The sequence below is a fragment of the Pyxicephalus adspersus genome, chromosome 10 (assembly GCF_032062135.1).
Source record: "Pyxicephalus adspersus chromosome 10, UCB_Pads_2.0, whole genome shotgun sequence".
Classification (NCBI taxonomy): Eukaryota; Metazoa; Chordata; class Amphibia; order Anura; family Pyxicephalidae; genus Pyxicephalus; species Pyxicephalus adspersus.
In genome coordinates, this window is record NC_092867.1 from 21,807,685 (window position 1) to 21,829,834 (window position 22,150).

At 37.9% G+C, this 22,150-nt stretch overlaps 1 protein-coding gene across 1 annotated transcript in view; it reads left to right on the forward strand.

The window, feature by feature from the left end:
• The first annotated feature begins 3,349 nt into the window (after nt 1-3,349).
• BLNK (B cell linker) overlaps nt 3,350-22,150 on the forward strand; it is a 107,561-nt gene continuing 88,760 nt past the window's right edge. The window contains exons 1-2 of the mRNA XM_072424866.1: nt 3,350-3,460; nt 12,585-12,647. Coding sequence (XP_072280967.1) covers nt 3,386-3,460; nt 12,585-12,647 — 138 coding nt within the window. The 5' untranslated portion in view covers nt 3,350-3,385. The remainder of the gene's footprint in view (nt 3,461-12,584; nt 12,648-22,150) is intronic.

The window sequence follows — 22,150 nt, forward strand, 5'->3', positions numbered from 1 at the left end:
TGATGCAGGTTAAATGCAGGTCAAAAGGAAGTCAAATACTCCTGTGAATAAACTCTGAATGATCTCAGAAGTGTCTAATGCCATTGGCACAATCCTAAAGTCCATCCATACAGGTCAGTACGGGTGCTACTAGCATTACAAGTAGCATTTCTGGCAAAGGCAGCCTCCTTATTTTTTTAGCGTTTCTTTTATTACAGGTGTGATCAGCCTAAGAAAGCTACAGAGTCACAACTAACTGACTGTTTACCGTTACATAAAAAACTAACTTTTAGATAATTGAAACCTATATAAATAGCTTAGATTTTCAAACCAATCCCCAATAAAAGATCGAACTGTATTTCATCACTGTATTTCGTGATGTTTGTATCCTGTTAAATAGATCTCCTTTTACTTCCTGTTCTGTAGACAGAAAAAGAAGTGAGTAAATCTCTCCAGTCTCAGCCCAATTGGAAAGTTTACCCTCGCCTTTTCTGGGGACAGGGATTTTCCTTCACTTTCATGGTCTGTTTATAAAGCAGTGAATCTCACATGCATAGAAACATTAAATGGTGGAGAATTAATTACTGCCATTGAAACCCATGGACCTGGAACATTCCCAACCATGACCCCTTTGTTCTTATGCTAATGGTCAAAACACTAGGAGCGTGAATCTCCCCCATGGGAGAACAGACAGGAAGAAACCCCAAAAAGGATCTGAGGGATCTATTTTTAAATCAGTGAATCTGACATTCGCCAAACACTCTCTGATAGAGAATTGAACACTGCCATTGAAGAAATTGGTCTAGAAGATTCTCCACCACAGAATATTTGGTACATGTCAGATTCATATAAATCGATTCCTAACTTTTTGATATTCTACTCAAAACAAGAATATGTTTTGCCTTTACATACATTTTAAAATGAGGCGTAAGCCTTTTGGGTTTATAATGTGAACCTCTGAAGGAAAAACAACATGGCTTATAGCTTGCTGACTAATATCACACGTGAATGCGTTTCATGTTCATAAATATCATTGTGATAGAGGAACTTCTGTTTCCAAAGTGGATGTGTCATCCCTACAGAAACTATGACAATACCAGAAAACAGAACATCTTTTATAATTCTATCGTTCAAGAGAAGAATGAGAAATGAGAAGCACTTTGTATTTTACCATATTTGATCATCAATAAAATAGTTGTGTCTGAACAAACTACGTGTTGGTATAAGGCCAGGAGTGACTATGAAATTGACTAAACGAATTGCAGTATTCGTATTTAATTGGCTTGACTTGTGTGAAATCCTATGAAATAATCTTGCATCCTTGTTTTGTAAACATTGCTGGCAATAAAGTAAAACTAAACCGGAGTATACCTACCTGTCCCCACTCCCTCGCAGGTGCTGCTATCTTTTTCCTTCGTCCTTTCTTTATTCCAATTCAGTCCCAGCACCTGTAGAGGAAGTCAGGATGTGCTGGGTATCCTTGCAACCAATCCTCAGCTGCATTAATGTAATTTCAAGAGTAGGTCTCAATGATAGTAATAATGCAATAATAAAAATAATACATGCCAAGCCTACCATGAAGGTCTTTTAGATGTAATGGGGTGAGAATGCTCTGTCTTTGGGACTGATTTATTAAAGCTCTCCAAGGCTGGAGAGGATACATTTTCATCAGTGAAGCTGGGTGATCCAGCACACCTGTAAAGGATTTCCTCAAAGTTATTTGCTAGCAAATGTTCTGAATCCTGGACCAGATCCATTCCAAGGTTTGCTGGATCACCCAGCTTCACTGATGAAAGTGTATCCTCTCCAGCCTTGGCCAGCTTTATTAAACCAGGGCCTATTGTCTCTAATTTATTTTTCGTATGTCATCATCCTACCACATAATAAACAGGCTTGGTCCACTGTTGTCCCCACCAGGAACCCCTCCAGAGCAATGCAGCCATCATTGTAGTGCATGTAGACTTCAGCAGATCTGCCAGACTGAGATGTAACAAAGGATGGAAAACTTAAAAAAAAAGTTTTATTAGAAGAAAAATGTCAATCTGTTATTTTAAGAGAAAAGACATGTGAATGGAAATGCTCCCATATTCTTTTTTTAATTCACAGCTACAAGTAATGCCCAAATGATTTATTGGCATTTAGCAAGACCTATCTTCTTTATTGAATTAATCATAATAGGAAAAACAAACTTGGAACAAAGTGTATAAGCACAAACATATACAGTACAATTCATTCCAGCTGTTGCACTGGGTTAATATTATTTTGTTCTTACAATTATTTAATAATGACCAGGCCTTAGTATTCGTACAGTGACTATGGGACATGGTCTCACCTTTCAATGATAATTTTCTTTTTTGAGAATGTCCTGTCCTGGCACATAGGGTCAAACTCCTTGTTACGCTGTGTCAGAGGGAGCATGCCTGATTAGATCGGTCAGAATCCTCTTTTATCTTTGGTTGCATGACACACCAGGCCCTGAATCTTCCATACCTTGAACTGCAGAATGTCCTTCTCGGTCTGGGTTATGTGGATCCTTTCCCTTGACTGTCCATAAGTCACAACAAGTGGACTGGACAGCATTGGGTGGGATGGGGGGGGGGGTGCAGCGAACTTTAAGTTGTCAGTCTTGCAAATCTTTTTTGTAGCCCAACAGGATTATCAATGGGCCTAGCAGTACTGAAAAATTCAGAAACTTTAAAGAATGAAGAACAACTTTCACATACCACCACGGTACACAGAGATCATGTTCTAAAATACACAAATTCTCCACCGCTGGCTACTAGTCAAGAGCAGCACTTTGCAACACGTGTTGGTATGGCTTTACCTGCCGATAGGAAGGGTATTTACCAAACTTCCATGTTTGCCCTTATTCATTCATAAAACTGAGGATCTAGGGGTGTCCAAGATAAGATTAATTTTTATAGAAAATTGTATAGAAAGTGGAAATGCAAAATGTTGGAGGTGACCCCAGAAGAGGTGAGGAGATATCTTCTTATGGAGACATCTGTTCCAGAGTCAGCTGTCCAAGATGGAAATTCCCTTAAGATTTCCTCTAATTTCCTGTTTTGTCTCTGGGAATGTAAAGAGCATTCAGACTGAAATGATCATGAAGGTCACAGTCCGTCTTTGATATACTTTTTGTTTTCACATCGAACCCTTTTTGACATTTTTACCCTGTAGTGCCTGCAGCTCTGCATGCTTTGCAGGCATCAGATAGGAGTGACAAGTTAGGTGATGGCACTTTATTGTCCTATTTTTCACTTTTATATCAATAGAAGCTGTGGTGAGGAAGGGGTTAAGCCAAGTTCCACGCAGCTAGACTAAAAAGGACACTTCCTCTCTGACAATTTGTAAATCTCTTAAGAGAGACTCAGCATATGTTGTATTGTGAAATAAACTCCCTACTATGGCGTTTAAACTTCCACTCCGGGAGGACTTTGAAAGCTGGGCAACATATCAAGTCGTTGATTTTTTAAAGCAGGTAAGAATGGCACTGTGGCCTATTGATGCCAATTACTGATACAAGGCAGAATGTGCATGGAATGTATCATGAATATAGCAAAGATTGCAGCTACACTGAGACTTCATATAGCATAACTTATATTTTGTTCAAACTATCAGACCAAGAGGACATGTTTAGTTTTTGGTATGTTCTAGAGCTTCAATTCACCAGTCATTTCCAATATATTTTCTGTGATGGTCTATCTCTGATGTCTGTCACCACTTATCCTGATGGATTTTGCATTTCACTTAAATTTGGAGAATGCAACAGATAGAGCTGGAAGGTTGACTGGAACACCCACAACTGAGATGGGCTGGAATAGTATTTGGAATTATGACAGGGAGGTTTTATTGTTGCAATATTGAAGACATTAAAAAGTCAGGGGTTGACTCCAAAATATGATAAATGGTAAACATACATTTATGTATAGAAGTAAACAAACAGCAATTGGTAAAATAATTTAGGTTCTAAGGTTAAAAGGTACAAATGGCAGTTATGATTCAATAAGGTTTCTGAATTGAAAGTAATTTGTTTATGGGAATAACTTTGCTCTTGCAATACCACCTTTGTTTTCATTATAAAGAACTCATTCTTCCTAATTGCTAATGAACATGTAGTCAATATATATATATAATATATATATATATATATATATATATATATATATATATATAATTATATATATATATTCTATTTAAACATAAAAAAACTTAATGCAAAACAAACACACAGGAAATATTCAGTAGGCTACAAATAGAACAGATTGATGTCACTTTATCAGCACTTGTGACCACTTGTTACCCATCAACCTTTGATCACATATGAACCAAGGAAAAAAAAGAAGTGTATTTGGACAGCTTTAGGGGAATGTAGGATGCAATTACTGGTGATGCAAGCCATCCTGTGAGCAAACTTACATGTAGTACAAAGCAACAGGTTCGCTATAACATTTGCCGTCCCTTTATTTCCCTGCCATTCCATTCAGTACCAAGAACCAAGTAAACCTTGCCAATGGGCCGATCAGTGGCACTGCAGCACGGGTTCCTAAAGAACCAGCATTTTCAGATTTGACAGGGGGTGGCAGAGGTACTGAATAGTTACTGCATCTCTCATTTATTTTCTATGGAGCTTAGGCTGGTAGAAGCTACTTGTAGCATTTTTCCTAAGGCATCAATTCACTGGCATGAGGGAGCCAAGTGGCAACCACACTGCTATCTCCCCCAGGTCTAAACATAGCCTTAAGGTGACCATACCAAGTGGGGTTCCTATCTTTTATCCTTAGTGGTATTCTAGATTGCCTGGCCTGAGTTATAAAGTAATTTTGTAGGGTGAAAGGATAGACAGGCTTTTGGAGGCAAATTAGAAGGTCAATGTTATTATTTTAATAATGTATAGTATACTCCTATACTTTACACAAATCAAATAGGTTGTGACACAAAAGAAAATGTATATGCAATTACTTATATACAGTTCACAGGTTTCAAGTAAAAACTCAGCATAAAGTTCAATGAGGTCTCAAGTGCCGACACGTTTCGCCCTTAGGCTTCCTTTAGGGGAGCATTGAGATTGGAGAATAGCTTAAAAACTGAAGTTATGTATTACAAAAATCGTCGTAAAAAGAAGTAGAAAAAGGCCTCTGAAGGACTTCCAAGCCAACTTATTCCAATCAGGGAAAGGGGGGTTATAAATGATAGCAATATAATGCTGTTAACAACCCAGAACAAAATGTATATGTAGAGTAAGATAGGATACATAAAATAATTACATTCCTGGATGTTCTTTCCTTGGGTCTGCAGTTATTGAATGAATAAGGCGAGTATATTAGTTTGAATGGACATATCCAGGTCAGGAAAGTATATGTCAATTTAAATCAATGAATGCTTAATAGTGTTAGAGAGATGAAAACTTTCTAAGGAAGTTGCAAAGCACCATATAACTGTCTTCACAAATAGATGGTTACTGGTTCAGCTTGAGAGTCTGCTTCTATCAATGGTGGTCATGGGAGTAAAGTTGTCGAGGAGCCGGCAGTCAGCTATGAAGATTTTGGGTAGTGAAGGAAAGTGAGCAATAGCAGGAATAGATAATAATTTAGGTAACATTCATAACCCTGTCATTTTTTTATATTGCGAACACTTTGCTATTTTCCATCACTTTCTGCCTTTGTAGACACAACAGAAAGTGAGTGGAAATTATCCCAGAGCTGGGTCACTGCCGCAGAAACTGGTGTTTCCATTCTCAACTTACAATGTAGCCTTTAGTAACTGGTAACAAAGGATACTGGATATAAACCGCTAATCTTCTTAACAAGAACACAGACAGGACTAAAAATCCTACGGGCCCTGATTGGGGTTTTTAACCCCTCACCGCCCTATCCAAAAGTAAACAAAAAGTTTTGGCTTTAGAAATACTTTAGGATTATCCTACTTATTAGAGAGTTTTTGGTATATTGTTTGAAATTACCCAGCCAAATTCCTCCTGTGTGTGGATACAATCAAATCAGCATTAGGAATGAGCGAGCGAAATTCTAAAATTCCATCTCGCGGCAAATCGGGCCGTTCTCCCTTACGAAACATGCAAGCGAGAACGGCCTGTGTAAAGTCGGCTGCCGAGATCCAATTTTTTGGGACCTGCAAGAGCAGGTCTTGCACCCCTGTAGTTTGTGTTCTTGGATAGAGATTCTCTATCCAAGAACACAGGAGTACCACGGTTGTGCTCATCAAGAAAGAATGTAGCCGTACGAATCATCCTGTGATCATTCCCACAGCTACATTCATTGATGAGCACAGCTGCGGGACTAACACTGACAGAAGGAGTACCGCGGTTGCATTCATGAATCCAGCTGTGGTACTCCTCCTGCCTCCCCGGGCACTGGAGGGTAAATTAGGGCAAGCCCTCATTTAACCTCTAGTGCCCGAGGATCACGCACAGGAGGATTCCCACGTACAGCTCCTGTAATGATTTACTCGATCTTCCGATGGGTCCACGATATCGGATTGCTGGAAGTTCGAGGAAAAATGTCAGAATGTCATCCCTACTCAGCATAATAAGAACTCTGATGAAGGACAGATGCAATACAATCACACATCAGCCACTCCATGTTGGTTCATGATTTTTACTGAATATGAATACTCAACCTAATGATAGGCAGATGTCTATAGGATTGGAGAGGCATTAAAAGGACTTGTTAGAACAGGCATGTAATTTATCTTCCTTTAGAGCACACAAATGTCAGGCTGCTCATATTAGCTCTGTTTGTGTCAGGGTGCTCATATTACATTTGGTCATGCTGTATATAAGGTATCTATGTAGAGTTATCCTGTAAGGGATAGGGAATGACCCTAGTTTTAAAAGCTTGAATAGAAAACATTATGCCATTTCTTTTTGTGATATGGCAATTCACGACATTTGTACTCTGCCAAATTATCACGATCATGTTCTGCCTCTAAGGGTTATCTGTAGGTTAGATTGTGCAATCAGCATTCTTGTTGGAAAAATATGAAGCTATAATGGCTATAACAAGGCTATAATGTTCATAGTGATAACTGTATCATTTTGCAAATCCCTGAATTATTCATCTTCCATGCTCCTGAATAAAAGTATGTAAATTTGCCCAGTGTTTGGGGAATTATATGATTCATAAACCACAAATGCAGAGATTTCTGAAATGTTGGATTCTCTATCAGACAAATTGGCATTAAAATATTCGGTGAATCACACATTAGTAAATTTTCCTGATTCCATCATCTCCAATCATTTGCAGTGAAGATCTATTGCTTGAGTTCTCTCCATAGACCTCTGCTTAGAGCTGCTATAAATATGGCTACCCTGATATTCATCTATCATAAATTGGATCTTTATGGAGAGAACTCTGCCAGGAAAAATACACAATTAAAGTGAAATTAAACCCAAACAGTTTCTAGGAGGTAACGGTTTTTGGTAGGTTTTTGGCAGAAGAGACATGCAAAGTTTTCCCTGGATCCAGATGGCTTTTGTTTTTTGCGGGGCACAAGCAGTCACACAAATGGACTATGACGTTGGGGAGAAAGTAACTCCTGCACATGCATGCACGCTTTACATTATCAGTGGCCCTACAATGGCTAAAAATAGTGGAAGGTGTAAAGAACCTAAAAACAGTGAAGAGGGCTTTTTCGGGGATGCAGTGGTGACAGGTTCCTGGACCTTTTATCATTGCAGGCAGTCTACAAAAAGTTATGTGCATTGCATATGATATGTCTAATTGCTAATTATGGCAAAAGCTCATCCCCACAAACGAGTTTAGTTCCACCTTAAAGGAACAGATCTGTAAACAATCACAGACCAGTAGAAAGTAGAAACAACAAAAGAATGACATTTCAAGCTTTTGGAACTTTAGTGTAGGAAGAAAAGTTCAACCTTATCTTTTATCTTGGCTTTATATCTATGCCAAGTAATAGTGTGCAGCAGAATGGAAGCACTACCATGGAGTTCAGTAATAGAATGATACCATATGGTACCCCAGTATAGTTTGCCTTTAGGCACACCACAAAAAATACGTTATTTGGTGCCATATGGTTTTGAATGGGCTGCCCTACCCCAATATACTTTAACGCCCTGCATATGTTAAAAGGGAGCCTTGAAGATAGCCTTTCCATTCAATGCTGTAATGCACAGACACAACTCTTTTCCTGGGGCACAAACATCCAAATTCATCAAAAAGTTTTAGCATATGCAAAATACTCTGTAATGGCTTAAATTAACTTTAAGGGTCCAAAAAGCAACTGCTTATGCATTTCAGGCTAGTTGTACTTGCTCATAGCTCATGAATAAGTCTGTCTAGGCTAAAACATGTAAGCAGTCTCATGGAAGTTTAATAAATCTATTACTGAGGATTATGCAAGTGTAACTTTTCCATGGATTTGCATTTTTTTCTTTTTAATTGCTGTTTGCAATGCCGTTGGGAAGATCACTATCATGATAACACCTGTTACCAGGACAGGAAGGGAGGGATATCCGATACTCAATCTTTTAGGTAATTTAGTACAAATGGTATATAGCTGTTGAGAAGCACCAATTCATTTCACAACGGAAAAACAATTTCACAGCCCAATAAAAACAAAAATCTATAAAAACAAATACTGATATAAGAGCTTCCTTTAATGTACACCTGTTACTTTTAAATGCCATGTTCTAAAATGCATTGGCAATACATTTAATCAGTAAGTTGCTCTGCTTGAACTCCAGAACCTATAGCAGGAATGAGACTGAAATGTGAATTTGGTATACAAAAAAAGGAAAGCAAAACTTAGCTGAAGCCTCGCTCTCTCAGGCTTCCACCTCTCAGAACAAATAACCCCCCCCCCATCCAAATCACACCTATTTGTTGCTCAACTGGACGCAGAACTAGTAGTCCTGCATTGTACCGGGTAATTGAGAATGTTAAGGGCCTGTATATATCCTAGCTAGAAGCGTGGGTGAGTGAAGATAGCACAGGCACTGCAGATACAAGGAATGCAATAAGCGTTGGGCCCTTCAAGGAGAAAAAGTAAAGATATCTTTAACTGGAATGGTTTACGGTGTTCTGCCTATACACAAGTAGTGAGAAAAATAGGTCCAGCCTCAAAAGAGCAAAACGAGGATGGCAAGGGTATAATTATGGGGTGGAAGGCCTGACACATTTTGCAAATGCTAAGAGGGCAACTGCTGTTGTGCTTCTGCATGAATGACCATGTTAGTGCAAAATAACTTTGATTGACCATTGACCCAATGGCACCATTTGATCCAGAGGAAGCCACAGTTGGTATCCTGTGCCCTACTAGCCAGTTGGCACATTGGGTCATTGGAGAAATGCCCAGGTTCTGTGGTCAGAGGTGGGGGAACAATTCCTCTCTTGAGTCTTTTTCTTATAGTGGGGGGCATATTACATTTTTCTGGGAAACCTAGTGATTTCTAGTTTTTCCCTTTAGGTGGAAAAGGGAAAGGAAACTTTCAATAAACTTTGAAAGTTTCCTTACCCTTTAAATTTTGTATCTATCAAACAGTAGCTGCCTACAGCTGTTACTAGAGATTGCCTGAGGTTTAATAGTATACAACTCTCCATGTATCTCCTGTTCTAACAAAACAATGAAAAATACATTATTATTGTTTTTTTTTCTATAACTTATTGTCCTTCCCACTCAACAGTGTTAAATATATACCAAAAATAAGGAGTATATAGGGAAAAAATGGCATTTATTTGGTTTTCACTGTTTTCATGTAAATCTGTGTGTCCTTACATGAACCTGCAGATTACTTTTAGCATTTTACTCTGTTTCGGTGTATTGCATAGAGATATTTTTGTAACCTGCCTTAGTATATTCTTTTGCGTTGGCATATATTGACACATTTTGGGGCAATGTCAGGAATAGATGCAAATGTCACGCCTTCACAGTAATAAATTCTCAGTTGTAGACATTCATTATGTAAATATTGGATTATAGATGGGAACTTGCATTTTGGATTATGTCGTTGGACATACACAATGATAAGCAAAGGCAGTCAGTCTGAGTTTAGAATTTACATGCAAAATCTATTAAAAGCCCATTTTATGCTATAATGTTATTATAAACGATTGTACAATACTTGTTGTGTAATTTTCCTTCCTCTTCACTGCTGGTCAACAAGCATGCAAATTCCTTGATTAGAAAACCAACAGCATGATAAGGATGGAATAAGTTTATCGCAGATGTAGCTATAATCTGAAATTATTAATTTAGAAGCAGTTCACATATGTGATTAAATCGTATGGGCGTTATGCTACCAGAGGTGACAGTCGATTGTATTGTTCAACAGCCACCAATTTGGTAATGAGGAATATTACCAATCATATGAATTGGGATGTTAAGTAGGGAGACTCATACACACATTATTAGAATTTACATAATATTAAAACATATGTCCTGCTATAGGATTATTATTACAAAATAGGCATGCAATTGTGACCAAGTAGTGATGTACCAATATACTGTTGCACTCCAAGCCTAAATGTCTATTACATGCACATATATAAACAAACTGTTTGCCAATCATATTTATAGAACATAATATGTGACACCAAAGCTTATCTTTGACATATGTAGTTGCTTTAGGGTAGGGAGCTCAATTGACTCGACGCATTTCATGTTTATTCGGTGTGCTAGTCATTGCTTCATCAGCAGTGCACAAGTACGTCTAGGCATAAAAAGCAACATTACACTACAATTCAACTGTAGAAATGATTCAACATTCAAACGAATATTTTATAAATTGCCAATAATTGCTGATTGTGTTCCCGAGTTCCCAATATGTTCAGGAACATATTTTTATAACAAAAAAAAATCCTTAGTTATTCACAAAGATATTTTCAATACATCATAAAATAATAGAATTTAAACACACTTACATAATGAGTAATATATTGATGGGGCTGAAAGTTGAGAGGAGATGGTGAGCTAATGTATAAAGGGTTTTACCTAATACCAAAACAACTATTGCAACATTGCATTAAAAATTATTGAATTTATTCTGAACCAAGAAAAAAAGCAAAAAAATAGTATATATATATATATATATATATATATATATATATATATATATTATTAATATAAATAATAGTAATTCTGCTTAATATTAAACCTTTGAACTGAAACACCAGGGTTATTCCCATGGACATCACCACCAAGCAGATCACTCATCTGACAAGTAGGTTCAATGATTGCTGCTGTGCCCTTTGCACTGTAATACATAGTGGCGATTGTAGTATCAATGATGACATTATGGCTGGTTTAGGGAGGGGTATATAGTTTAGAACTTTTAGATTGTAAGCTCTTCAGGGTAGGATCCTCTTTGCCTCCTGTGTCACTGTCTGAAACTTTCTGTCATTTGCAACCTCTATTTATTGTACAGCACTTGTATATGCACATTCCTCTTCAAGAAAAATATTTGTTTGTGGTTATTTTAAGTTAAAGGAAATATACGTTTTTAGCCCAAGTCAAGATCATTATGCTTATTTTCCTGCTTTGGAAACTAGCTCCCCTATCAGTCCCCCTATGTTTTTTTTTTCAGCTGTCTTTTTATTTATCATGGTGTTTATTAAAGGAAAAGCTATAATATGCAAACTATGCATAAACTATACTGAAAATTGACTGTAGACTAGACTGTAGTAATCTGAATTTCGATTGCTAAATCAGCAATTTATGTTCACCTACATTCCAGCAATACACCATCCACAGCCTTCCTTGCTGGCATTGACATCTTTTTACTGGCTGCTCCCAGGCTTGGGATTTTTGCCCAGCTTGACTAGTACGTCCAATGCACATATGCATTAGAATTAGTAAATTCCAGCACTTGAAATGAGCAGTTCAGCAAACACTGTAAAAAGTTTGTAAGGAGGAAAAATCTTTTATTTAACTTTTTCATCAATTTACTTTTGCCATACGCTGTTAAAATACTTTTTGTTCCACGTACAACACATATTACCTCCACAGTGTCTATTGAGGGAACCATATTTATCACCCACTTTGTACATTGCACATTTCTTTATCTCTTTATCCCCATTACATAAAGGCTAGGGGGAATTACTAGTTCACAAAAGAAAAATAATGTTCCTTGTGCTTATAGTTCAGGTTACGGAACATTACAAGGTCATTGCATGTTTGACAAGATTAACAGGTATTTTTGTACTTGCTGAATTGTATAATGTAGGCTGAGAAAAAATGCAAACAATACATTCTTCTTCTTTAGATTTAGATATTCTTTAAACTTCCTGTAAAGGCTAACATGTCTCCAGCCTGAGTAAAATCAGTATTTAACAACATGCTTGGTTTATGTTCATGTGATTCTATTAGACCTTTGTTATTTTGCTGTCCTTTATCAGCACAGGACCGAGGCATGACAAGTAGTAAGGTTGCACTGGTTTAACCATTAGAGAGTACAATTTCATATTAGGGGTGCACTGAAAACTGGTTCTCTTTAATATGTAATAGCACTTGATTTGTTATATACTAAATGTAAGCCAATAGGTAATGTTGCTCACTCTATTTTTTGTTGTCTAGTCTTGTATGTGTAGATTTAGACCTAACTTATCTCCTTCACTCTTTTTATTTATCAGTGCAGTCTTCATGAATGTACTGGGGTAGTGGAGAAAATGGGAATGACTGGGCACACATTTCTGGTAAGTTTCATTAATGATAATGTATTGTAAAGAGGAGTCCAAAATCCACTGGGACTAATATTATTATACAGTATTAATATAGCAGCAACATATTACGCAGCGCTGTACAAATTCCATGGTCATGTCACTAGATGCCTGTCACAGGGGCTCAAAATCTAATGTCCCTATCATACTCATATGTCTTTATTATAGTCTAAAAACTATTTTGGGGGGAAACCCATGTAAACACAGGGAGAACCTGCAAACTCCATGCAGATAGGATCCTAGCTGAGATTTGAACCTGTGACCTAGCGCTGCCGCTAACCATCGAGCCACCATTCTGCCCACAGTAGCCTTATAGGTGGCATCCAAACCTTGCATTAACATATCAGATGTTTACAAAGTTTAAAACCATACTGCACTACCAAGTTTGCTATGAGTATGGGTGGTGGGGGTGAACATGCTTGTGGCACCTATTAAATATTAAATTTTCTTTGTGTCTATGTTTTTTTTGCTTTAAATACTGAAAAGCATTGACCTGAAGTCAGGAATGCATACTGATCTCCCTCCCCATGACATGTAAATGTGCTATGGCTGTATTTCTTAAACCTCTTAATAAAAGATCATAATCTTAGCAACCCCTGCGGGGGCAGCTTTATTCCAAATATTCATTTTATATGAATGCATTTATTGCGTATTACTTTTTAAAAGGAATGTATAGTGCTTGCACGATCTTCTATATAAACATGTAAATGAGATCAGTTTGATATAAGTAATCTAATTAGTACGTGTTAATGCATGCTTTTAAATAACCCCTTAATGAAATATGAAGATGGGGCAGCCATATTGGTTCATTCTATATACCGCCTCCGCTTTCTGCTTTGCAGTGTTTTCACTTCATTGCTCTTTTTCTCAATGCAAATCTATGAGTCAGCCGAATCACTAAACATAAAGCACTCCCCATACAGCTGATATGGTGAGGCCAATTTACAGTTCAGAATGATCACCTAATAAATTGAGTGAATGATAAATGCTATTTTCCAATTATGTACAAAGCATGTTACATCTGTAAAAGATTAACTATTCAAAGTGAATATGTGCCCAATGGGGCCCTTACTGTTTGAGGGAATCCATGGGACCTGATGTGAACTAGAAGATGAGGGTAAGGGGAACCAAATGCTCATTTTGCCCCCCTTTCCTGACCACCCAGGTTTGATTTCCAGGGAAGAGTCTGGCATGAATATTATGGAGGTCTGTATGGCATTGTTCATATAAAAAAAAGTGCTTTTTAATACAGCCTAAGTTGTCTTCCAAGGTATTTAAATGATTATTGTATTTCATTATTTGTCTTTAAAGCGTACCTAAACTCAGAAATTTCACTTAACATAAAAGGGTAGAGGTTGTTTTTTTTTAAAAAAAAAAAGAATGCATCACTGTCCACTAATTCTCGATTGCCTAGGTGATTGAGAATGAATGGGAGCACAAAGCCTCCCGGAATACCTACGTCAGGCATCCCGGGAGGCTCTTGGGTGCTCCTTCTGCACATGCCTGAGCCATTTTGTGAAAGGAGAAAAATTTGCCGATCTTACCCATGTGCAGTAAGATCACCAAGTTTTTTTCCAACCTATGTCACCCAATCTCACTCCTGGGTCGGGTGATGTAAGAAGAAGAACCCGAAAAAAGAGCCAAAGATGGCAGCACGTGGGGCGCCGGCACAAAGACGGATAGCGGGACGACGTGGGACCCGATGGAGGAAGAAGGATTGAAGGTAAGTGAATTGTTTTAGACAGTTTTGAGTTTAGTTTCTCTTTAAGTTGTAGGTTCACAATACTAATACAAAAGTATTTTCCAGGTTTTGGAAATAAAAAAAAAAACGTGAATGAAGGCATCGAGATTGACAGAACCAGCTGATTTTAGCACCTATATTTTAAATTTGATTTACAGAAAAAACAAATGCTCAATTTTTTACTTGGGGACATGGCCTAAATGTTCTTCCAGGTACCTGCAGCTTGCTACCTAAGACCAAGTTAGTCCAAGTGGCACCATGCCAAGAGATGTGTGCATGCAGAATAACAGAGAATGCCAATGAAAGGAACACCGAATGAGTACTTTTTCCAAGGTAGCCCCATGCCAAGAGACGTGTAGGACAACATGAGGTTCCCAAGCTGGTGAAACAGAATGTGCTCTTTCCACAGAGGTCCTCTAACTTATATCTGCCACTTGCTTACAAATTGTTAAAGTTTCAAACAAGCTGAACATGGACTCGTCTAAATTTCACAATGGATAATAGAAGAAGATTAAGCAGAATCTAATCCTCTTGGTAGAAAATTGTCTGTTTTCCTTCCAGTCCTATTTTATTTTCCTTTTTTGCTTCTCTCAATCAAATTTTCTCAGCAGCAATAGAACCCAGCAGCAGTCTATACAGAGTCAGCAGAGAGTCTCAGTAAACAATTCCCATGCCCCAGGCTTGCTGAGGCTATCTGCATTAAAGAGGCCACTAATGTAAGCATTTACCAGGGAGACATAGACTGCTCCCTACAACCCCGCGTGTTCCCACCGAGGAATAAATACATGTTTAAACATGCAGCTTCCTGTGACCCAATCACTTCATTTTCAACATTAAAACTATTATGTAGAGCAAAGTCATATGTTAGAAGTAAGGACAGCAAGGTCAAATCCTGCTGTCAGCTTATTGTGATGTCTCAGACAAGTAATGCATTTTACATCAGGAAACCATAATATATATTGTTTCTAGCTGAGATTCAGGGGAAAAATTGACACAATTTCTGGCTTACATTTAAATCTTCCTAACAAGATATTGTTTAGAACCTCAAAAAATGATATATATGCAATAAATATTATTTTATGTTTGGCTGAAGAAATGTCAAATTGAATCAAGTTCAGATGACAGCTGTTGTCACATTGTTAAGTCTGGTGTGATCGCCAAGGATTTATTCTTAAAAAAAACATTTTTTTTCCTAAAGTTTAACTGAAGTTGGATTAATTGCATTGGCCAATTGCTCCACTTCATAAATAGTATTAATTATTTATGTAGCACCAACTTATATGCAATAGATACTACATAGTACAGATAGTTTTTGTATAGGTTTTCTTTCTTATTTTTTGTTGAGTTTTAATTTAAATATAATATATTTCATATTTACATTTGAAGCCAGAAGGCAGTGCATTGACTTACTTTTCAATTGTTTGCAAGGCCATCTTCAGCTGCATTGCTGAAAATTGTTGCTGTTTACAGGATACAAGTCAAAGTTACTTGCCCAATGGAATAAGTCCTTGTTCGTACTATGTGCGGTGCAGTGAGCTTCACAAAGTGTGCAATACACAAGCACAACAGGCATTCTATAGAAAGCAATGTCTGATGTGACTATTTATTTTTACAGCACGCTGCTGCACAAGTTTTTGCCCGTTTTTGTGTGTTTCCCCATTCAGTGTAATGAATGGGGTCAGCATTACAATAGACAGCCACATGTGTTGCGGTGTAACACAAGGAAATGCACTTTTGTAGTCTTAGTCAGCAGAACTCACATCCTCTTTCTGTTCCCTACCTGTTTTGTTCAGGTGGTTTATAAGAATCCCAGGGACATCTATATTTATATATTTAAATAGTAACTGGTCAAAAACAAAAAAACTTTCATTGTCCAGCATAACATAAACTAATCTTCATATGCAGAGCACTCTTAATACCTGACTCTTTGCAGCTTTTTTGTGGATTTTAATAAAAAGTATCTGAACTTCCTCTTCTAAGTACTTGGCAATATTTGCACACATTTAAAGCGACAAAGCAGTTTTTCTGTCTTTGAGAGAGAGGTGAACTGTATGCATTGTAAGGATTTTTACAAATTCCTTTGCAAATGCTTACTTCTCTGTTCCATGGCTGACTTGCCAGCATTTTTTTTAAAGTGACAGCTAAGTAGGTAAATCTGCATTCCTTATATGCAGCTGTCCAATCTCAGCTGGCTTTGTATGTGTAGGCAGACATTAAACATATCTTTAAAAAAAACGAATCACCCTTTTTAGGGGATTGTGCATAACTTCACCTAAAATATAATGGACAGTGCCGGAGAAAGCATTCTAACAAATGTTAATATATTAGATTTATGTAGGCATTTAGTAATGGGAATATACAGAACTCCCGCAGTTCCCATAGTTGGAAGAACATGACACCTAACATAAGTACAGGTAATTTCTGTATTTGCTCAGCCTGTTATACTAAGCATTTTCCTCCCATGTGACAGATTCTATTTTGGATAGCTATTTATGGTGCTGTCTAGAAAAAACACAATCCTAAAACCACACATATAATAAACATAACTTTTTGGGGGCTTTTTTTGTTTCCTTCTATTAGAGTTCTAAGATAAAAGCCTATTTTCTAGGAATCAAATTTAAAAAAGGGGAATATAGTTTTATTTAAATATGTTCCTCTTAAAACTTTTGATCCGGCTTCCTGTTATATGCTTAGATTGCTTGCAATGACTCTCCAGTTAATATAACTGTATTACTTGTGTAATATAGACTGTGCCTTGCTTGTTTTACAGAATAGACTGTTATCATCTCACTTGCTTTGTTTATAATTGTATGTTCTTGTTACTCTATCACATTCACCAATGTATCATTCTGTACATTCATCTGTACTTTTATTATTGCATTGCATAAAAAACATTCAGTATTTTCTTCTATAGCCACAAGGGTAGTTCAGAGGCCCAGGGACTCTCCCCTCCCTCCAGCTGCCTAGCCCTCCCCGATTACCCCCAATAAAACATACAGACACCAATTTTAGAACAATTAGGCTGATTTATTACATTACATTTTTATAATATAACATATAGTTACAAAAATGTACACATTACCAAAACATAAAACTCAATCAAAACTACAAAAAAACATGAATTTCCCGGTTGCATCTCCTGCAAGGCCCCCAACACCAATAACATTAGGCTGCCAGAGCCTGCATAGATTGATATATTTGGCCCCCAGCTGCAGTATCCTGACCCAGGTGCTTATATCATCCCTACGCAGACCCTTCCTAGGCCTAACCAAATTTTTCTAATTACCGTATATACTCGAGTATAAGCCGACTTTTTCAGCACCCAAAATGTGCTGAAAAAGTCACTCCAGTCAGGTGCATGGGTCCCTCCAAACATGCGCCCTCTGCCAGCTGATTCCCGCTCCTGCCGATCAGGAGCTGCATACTGTTTTTGAGCCTCCTTGTTGTGGCTCCCTTCTCTATTTACCGCAGGAACCCTCCGTCTCCTCCGTATGCATTGGGGAAGAGAGGGACTTCTCCTCAGGGGCGTTCCTGGTGGGGGGTGGAGCCATCAGCGCAGGATTCGAGCGATTCCCTCGCTGATAGGAGTCCGGTGTCCCACATGTTCCCAGGTGCTTACACGTGGGACATGTGAATAGATGAAAAAGCAGTAACAGAGAGCCAGGAAAAAAGAAATAAAGTAAGTTTTAAAGTAAGTTATATCAACTAATGATGCATAATTTATCAGATAATTATTATATGATTAGTTACTAAATATATAATAATCATCTGGTAAATTATTATTACCACACAGTATTTATATAACTCCATCATATTACCCAACATTGGGGGAAGCCAGTTAACTTAACTTAAAAAAAGAAAGAAGTGAACCTTATTTGTAGAAGTGAAACGTGCCATTAGCTGCAGCATTTCCCACCCTCGGCTTATACTCGAGTCAATCAAATATTCCTGTTTTCCAAGGTAAAAATAGGTACCTCAGCTTATACTCGGATCAATTTATACTCCAGTATACTCGGTACTATTCACTTTCTGATTCAGAGGACACCATACCAAAGGGTGCCACCACCAAGACCATTACCTTTCAGAAAACTGCCCCAAAACACTAAAACTCATGGAATAGCCAAAACTTTTGGTCACCAGAAAATCTGGAAAAAAGAGGGGGGCCAGGAAACTTTTCTTCTCTCAGCCCTGTCTGCTTTACCTCACCCCCCTTATCACCTCCCATCTACTCCACTCTTTCCCTGCCCTCTAGCCAATCAACACTCTCCTTTTTTAACCTTCCAGAACTTTCTTCCACCTCTGACTACCTGGCTCCCTTGCTACCCTGCCTTTCAACTCCTGTGCTTATCTTTCTTTCTTTCCTGTAAAAAATAAATGGGGGGTACAAGACCAGTTGGAAAGAGAGCAGCAGTGACCAGACTTCATCATAAGAAACTGCACAGTGCGGGCTATTTATGCTGGATTATTGCATGAATTTGTAAGAAATGAAGAAAGTACACCAAATACAAATACACATGGCTTCTGTATTTAGACAAAATTTGCTGAGCCCAAATTTCAGCTTCAACATTAAAAAAATGTGTTTTCTCAATGTCACACATACCAAAGTAGAGGCAACATATGTTTGTAAGTTTGAGTGATATAATTCATCAGGCCGCAGGTGCTCCTCTGTGTAGGTGCAAACATGAAGGTCCTTTTCTGTTTCTTAATTTACTTAGATAGAGGAACAGTATTTTCTTGGTTCCTCCTGGACTGCAACTTTTAAAAGAAGTGATGTGAACTTAATGTGGTCCTAACAGGTAAAATGAAACTATAGTTCCGCTTGCAAAATTTGTGAGCAGGCAGGCAGTGTATTTAACAAACTATGATTTAACACACAGGTGTTAAACACAAGGCCTGTGGGATGAATCCAACTCATCTGGCCATTTTATGTGGCCCCTGATGATTGTGCGGCATCCAAGCACCTGACATTTGCAGGCACCCAGACCAAGTCCACACAAGTGCCTGACCATGCTTCAGGTAAAAGGTCCCCAGTTGCTTCTTCACACTCCTGCCGGGACCCAGCACTAAGCACCACTGCGCCAGAGTCCCGATCCTGTTGCCAGTACTATGCTGCTGCTGCTCCAGGTATGGAATCCCAGTGGGAAGCTAAATAGGCCAGGATAAGTCAGGTACACTGACCTCAGAACAAAAAAACTATCGCTTCCAAAATGTCCAACAAGAGAAAAGTTGATGCAGAAGGGAGACAATTTATTGAAAGATGGGAAAGCGAATATATGTTCATGCTTCATGAAGACAAGCGTGTGCTTATTTTCCGAACATGATTAATACAAGGATGGCGTGTGATATGGTGTTTCAGAGTGAGGAAGAATCTAAACTTCTACTAAGACTATGTAAATAATAAAAGTTTGACCTGCGACTTAGCGTGTGTTTTAGATTTCAGTCCCTTATGCAATTTGAGTTGACGCCCCTGATGTAAGATATGTTAATGTTTTTAAAGAAGTCACATTGCCTACCTCTTCTGCAATAAAAAATCTGCAATAAACAAATACAGTGCTCCATTGCAGTCCTGTACCTATTGCTATATTTTACCAGGCCTCCAATTTTCGGCATGCAGATTAAAAAAACAAGGAGGGATGATGATATCACCCAATATATAGGATTTCTTTATCTGATTTGAACCAAAAAGCTTATTTGAGCTTTACTTTTTTTTTATATTACAATATTGATATGTTGTAATTTTCTTTACTGACAGTTGGATTGTAAACTTTGGCTTTATCTAGTCTGTTAATAAAAGTTTGTAAAAAAAAAAAACAGATGTATAAAAATACTCTAGCAGTAGTCTGTAGTGGTCTGACTATATATATATATACATATATATATACAGTGTTTCCCCGATTTTAGGACATCGCCATTAAGTAAGCCACCCCCGATTTTTAAAAAAATTATATATATATATATATATATATATATATATATACACACACACAAGTATATTAACTAGGCTGCAAGTGCTTCAGAATATAGGTGCAAACAAACATTTTTCTTTTCCTTAATTTACTTGGACAGAGGAACAGAGTCTCTTTGGATCCTGCTGGGTTGCAGCTTTTAGCAGAAGTGATTCTGAAATATTTACTGTTTTAACCCCTTTAACCTTAAGAATTCAGGACAACAGCTAGTAAATCAGATGCATGTGATTCCTTATACCCAAACCTTGCTTATAAGGTTTTATATACTAACTGCTTGACTTACAAATAAACCTTTCACTAGAGTGTCCAGCAGCTGCTATAATCCCCAATTTGCAGTCTAAATGTAACCCCCCAACCCCCCCCCCCCGTCTCGCTGCTCCTCTCATTCCCCCAATAGCTCCATCCACTTATGGAAAGTAGTGTTCGCTTGCATGGAAGCATTCTCCCCTTGCTCCTTTTCCCCCAGTGCAGAGTGTTGCAACAAGGAAATATTAAAATATACACATGACAGGAGTTACATGTCTTGTCACAGACTCGTCTCTCTGGTTTAAGTCCCTGTGTGGACTGGTAATGATGTCACTGCCAGCCCCAGGGTTGAACAGGGTCTGTGGCCACCAAAGCAAACATAAAAAACCAGCATGTGTAGTATTTGTATACCTGAACAATTCCCTGTTGCATTGCCCTTCATATGGTGTGGGAAGGGAAAGGAAGGAACACACAAGTGACCCAGAGGGTTTGTTTGTAAACTAACCCGTGTGATCACCATGATTGGCCGTTATGTTGCTCACACAAATGGAAAACAATCAACATGCTCCCCAATCATTCAACAAAACTGGATAGATTACTCTTCTCTAAAATTGAGGAATGTTAATTTACAGATTACAGATTAGAATGGGTTAAAGTACTTTTAGCCATTAAAATAAGTTTTATGCTCCTCTGCATGTTCCAGCTGCAACATATTGGCAGTTGTTGGTGGGACTACATATGGCAGTTGATAGAAGGAATAGGCCAGGTCTAAGTAATGCATCCTGAAGATAGTGCATGTTCATTATTTTCTGCCTATAAACAGGATGTACATTACCTCCTGTTTTTTCTTTATTACCATACAGCTGCTTGCTATGATCCGTGATGCCTACATGTAGAATTTGGTATTCGGTTGATCCAGCCACTAATTGAATCATCAGTTTCAAAAATAGCTCTTCACAGCGGCACACATTTGTTACATGGATGCCTAATACAAAAGAACGTATCGTGCAGTTCCACTTTGTGAGCTGGCATGCTCTCCGCCACCAGATGGTATCCTCTGTTTAATCGCAGCGCACTCCATATTAACATTTGTTATTATGATAATTACTATTGAAGCTCTCACTACCATATAGTACAGATTAATGCTTAATTTCTGCAAAATACACATTTTGGGTCCAAGAATATGACACTTTAAATTCAATAGCGAGCTACTTTACTCCGCACCGGAACATCGTGGGTACACAAAATCCTTTCATCCCTCTTCTAAGGGAAATTACTAATGAATTGTTTTGATGTCACGCAATGAAAGCTTTCAAATATGTAGCGATTTGAATACGAGCAAGGAAACAAGTTCCATTAAAACACACGCAAAAAAGGACACAGACTGAGTTGTAGTCAGCAGAACATAAAGGGTTTTAATTGTGAACACAAACAGGAAAAATTACAAAACAAAAAAAATTGAAATGTTTGCTTTCTCTACATGTCAGTTAAATGGAATTTAATAGCACTGAATGACTGCTACCTGT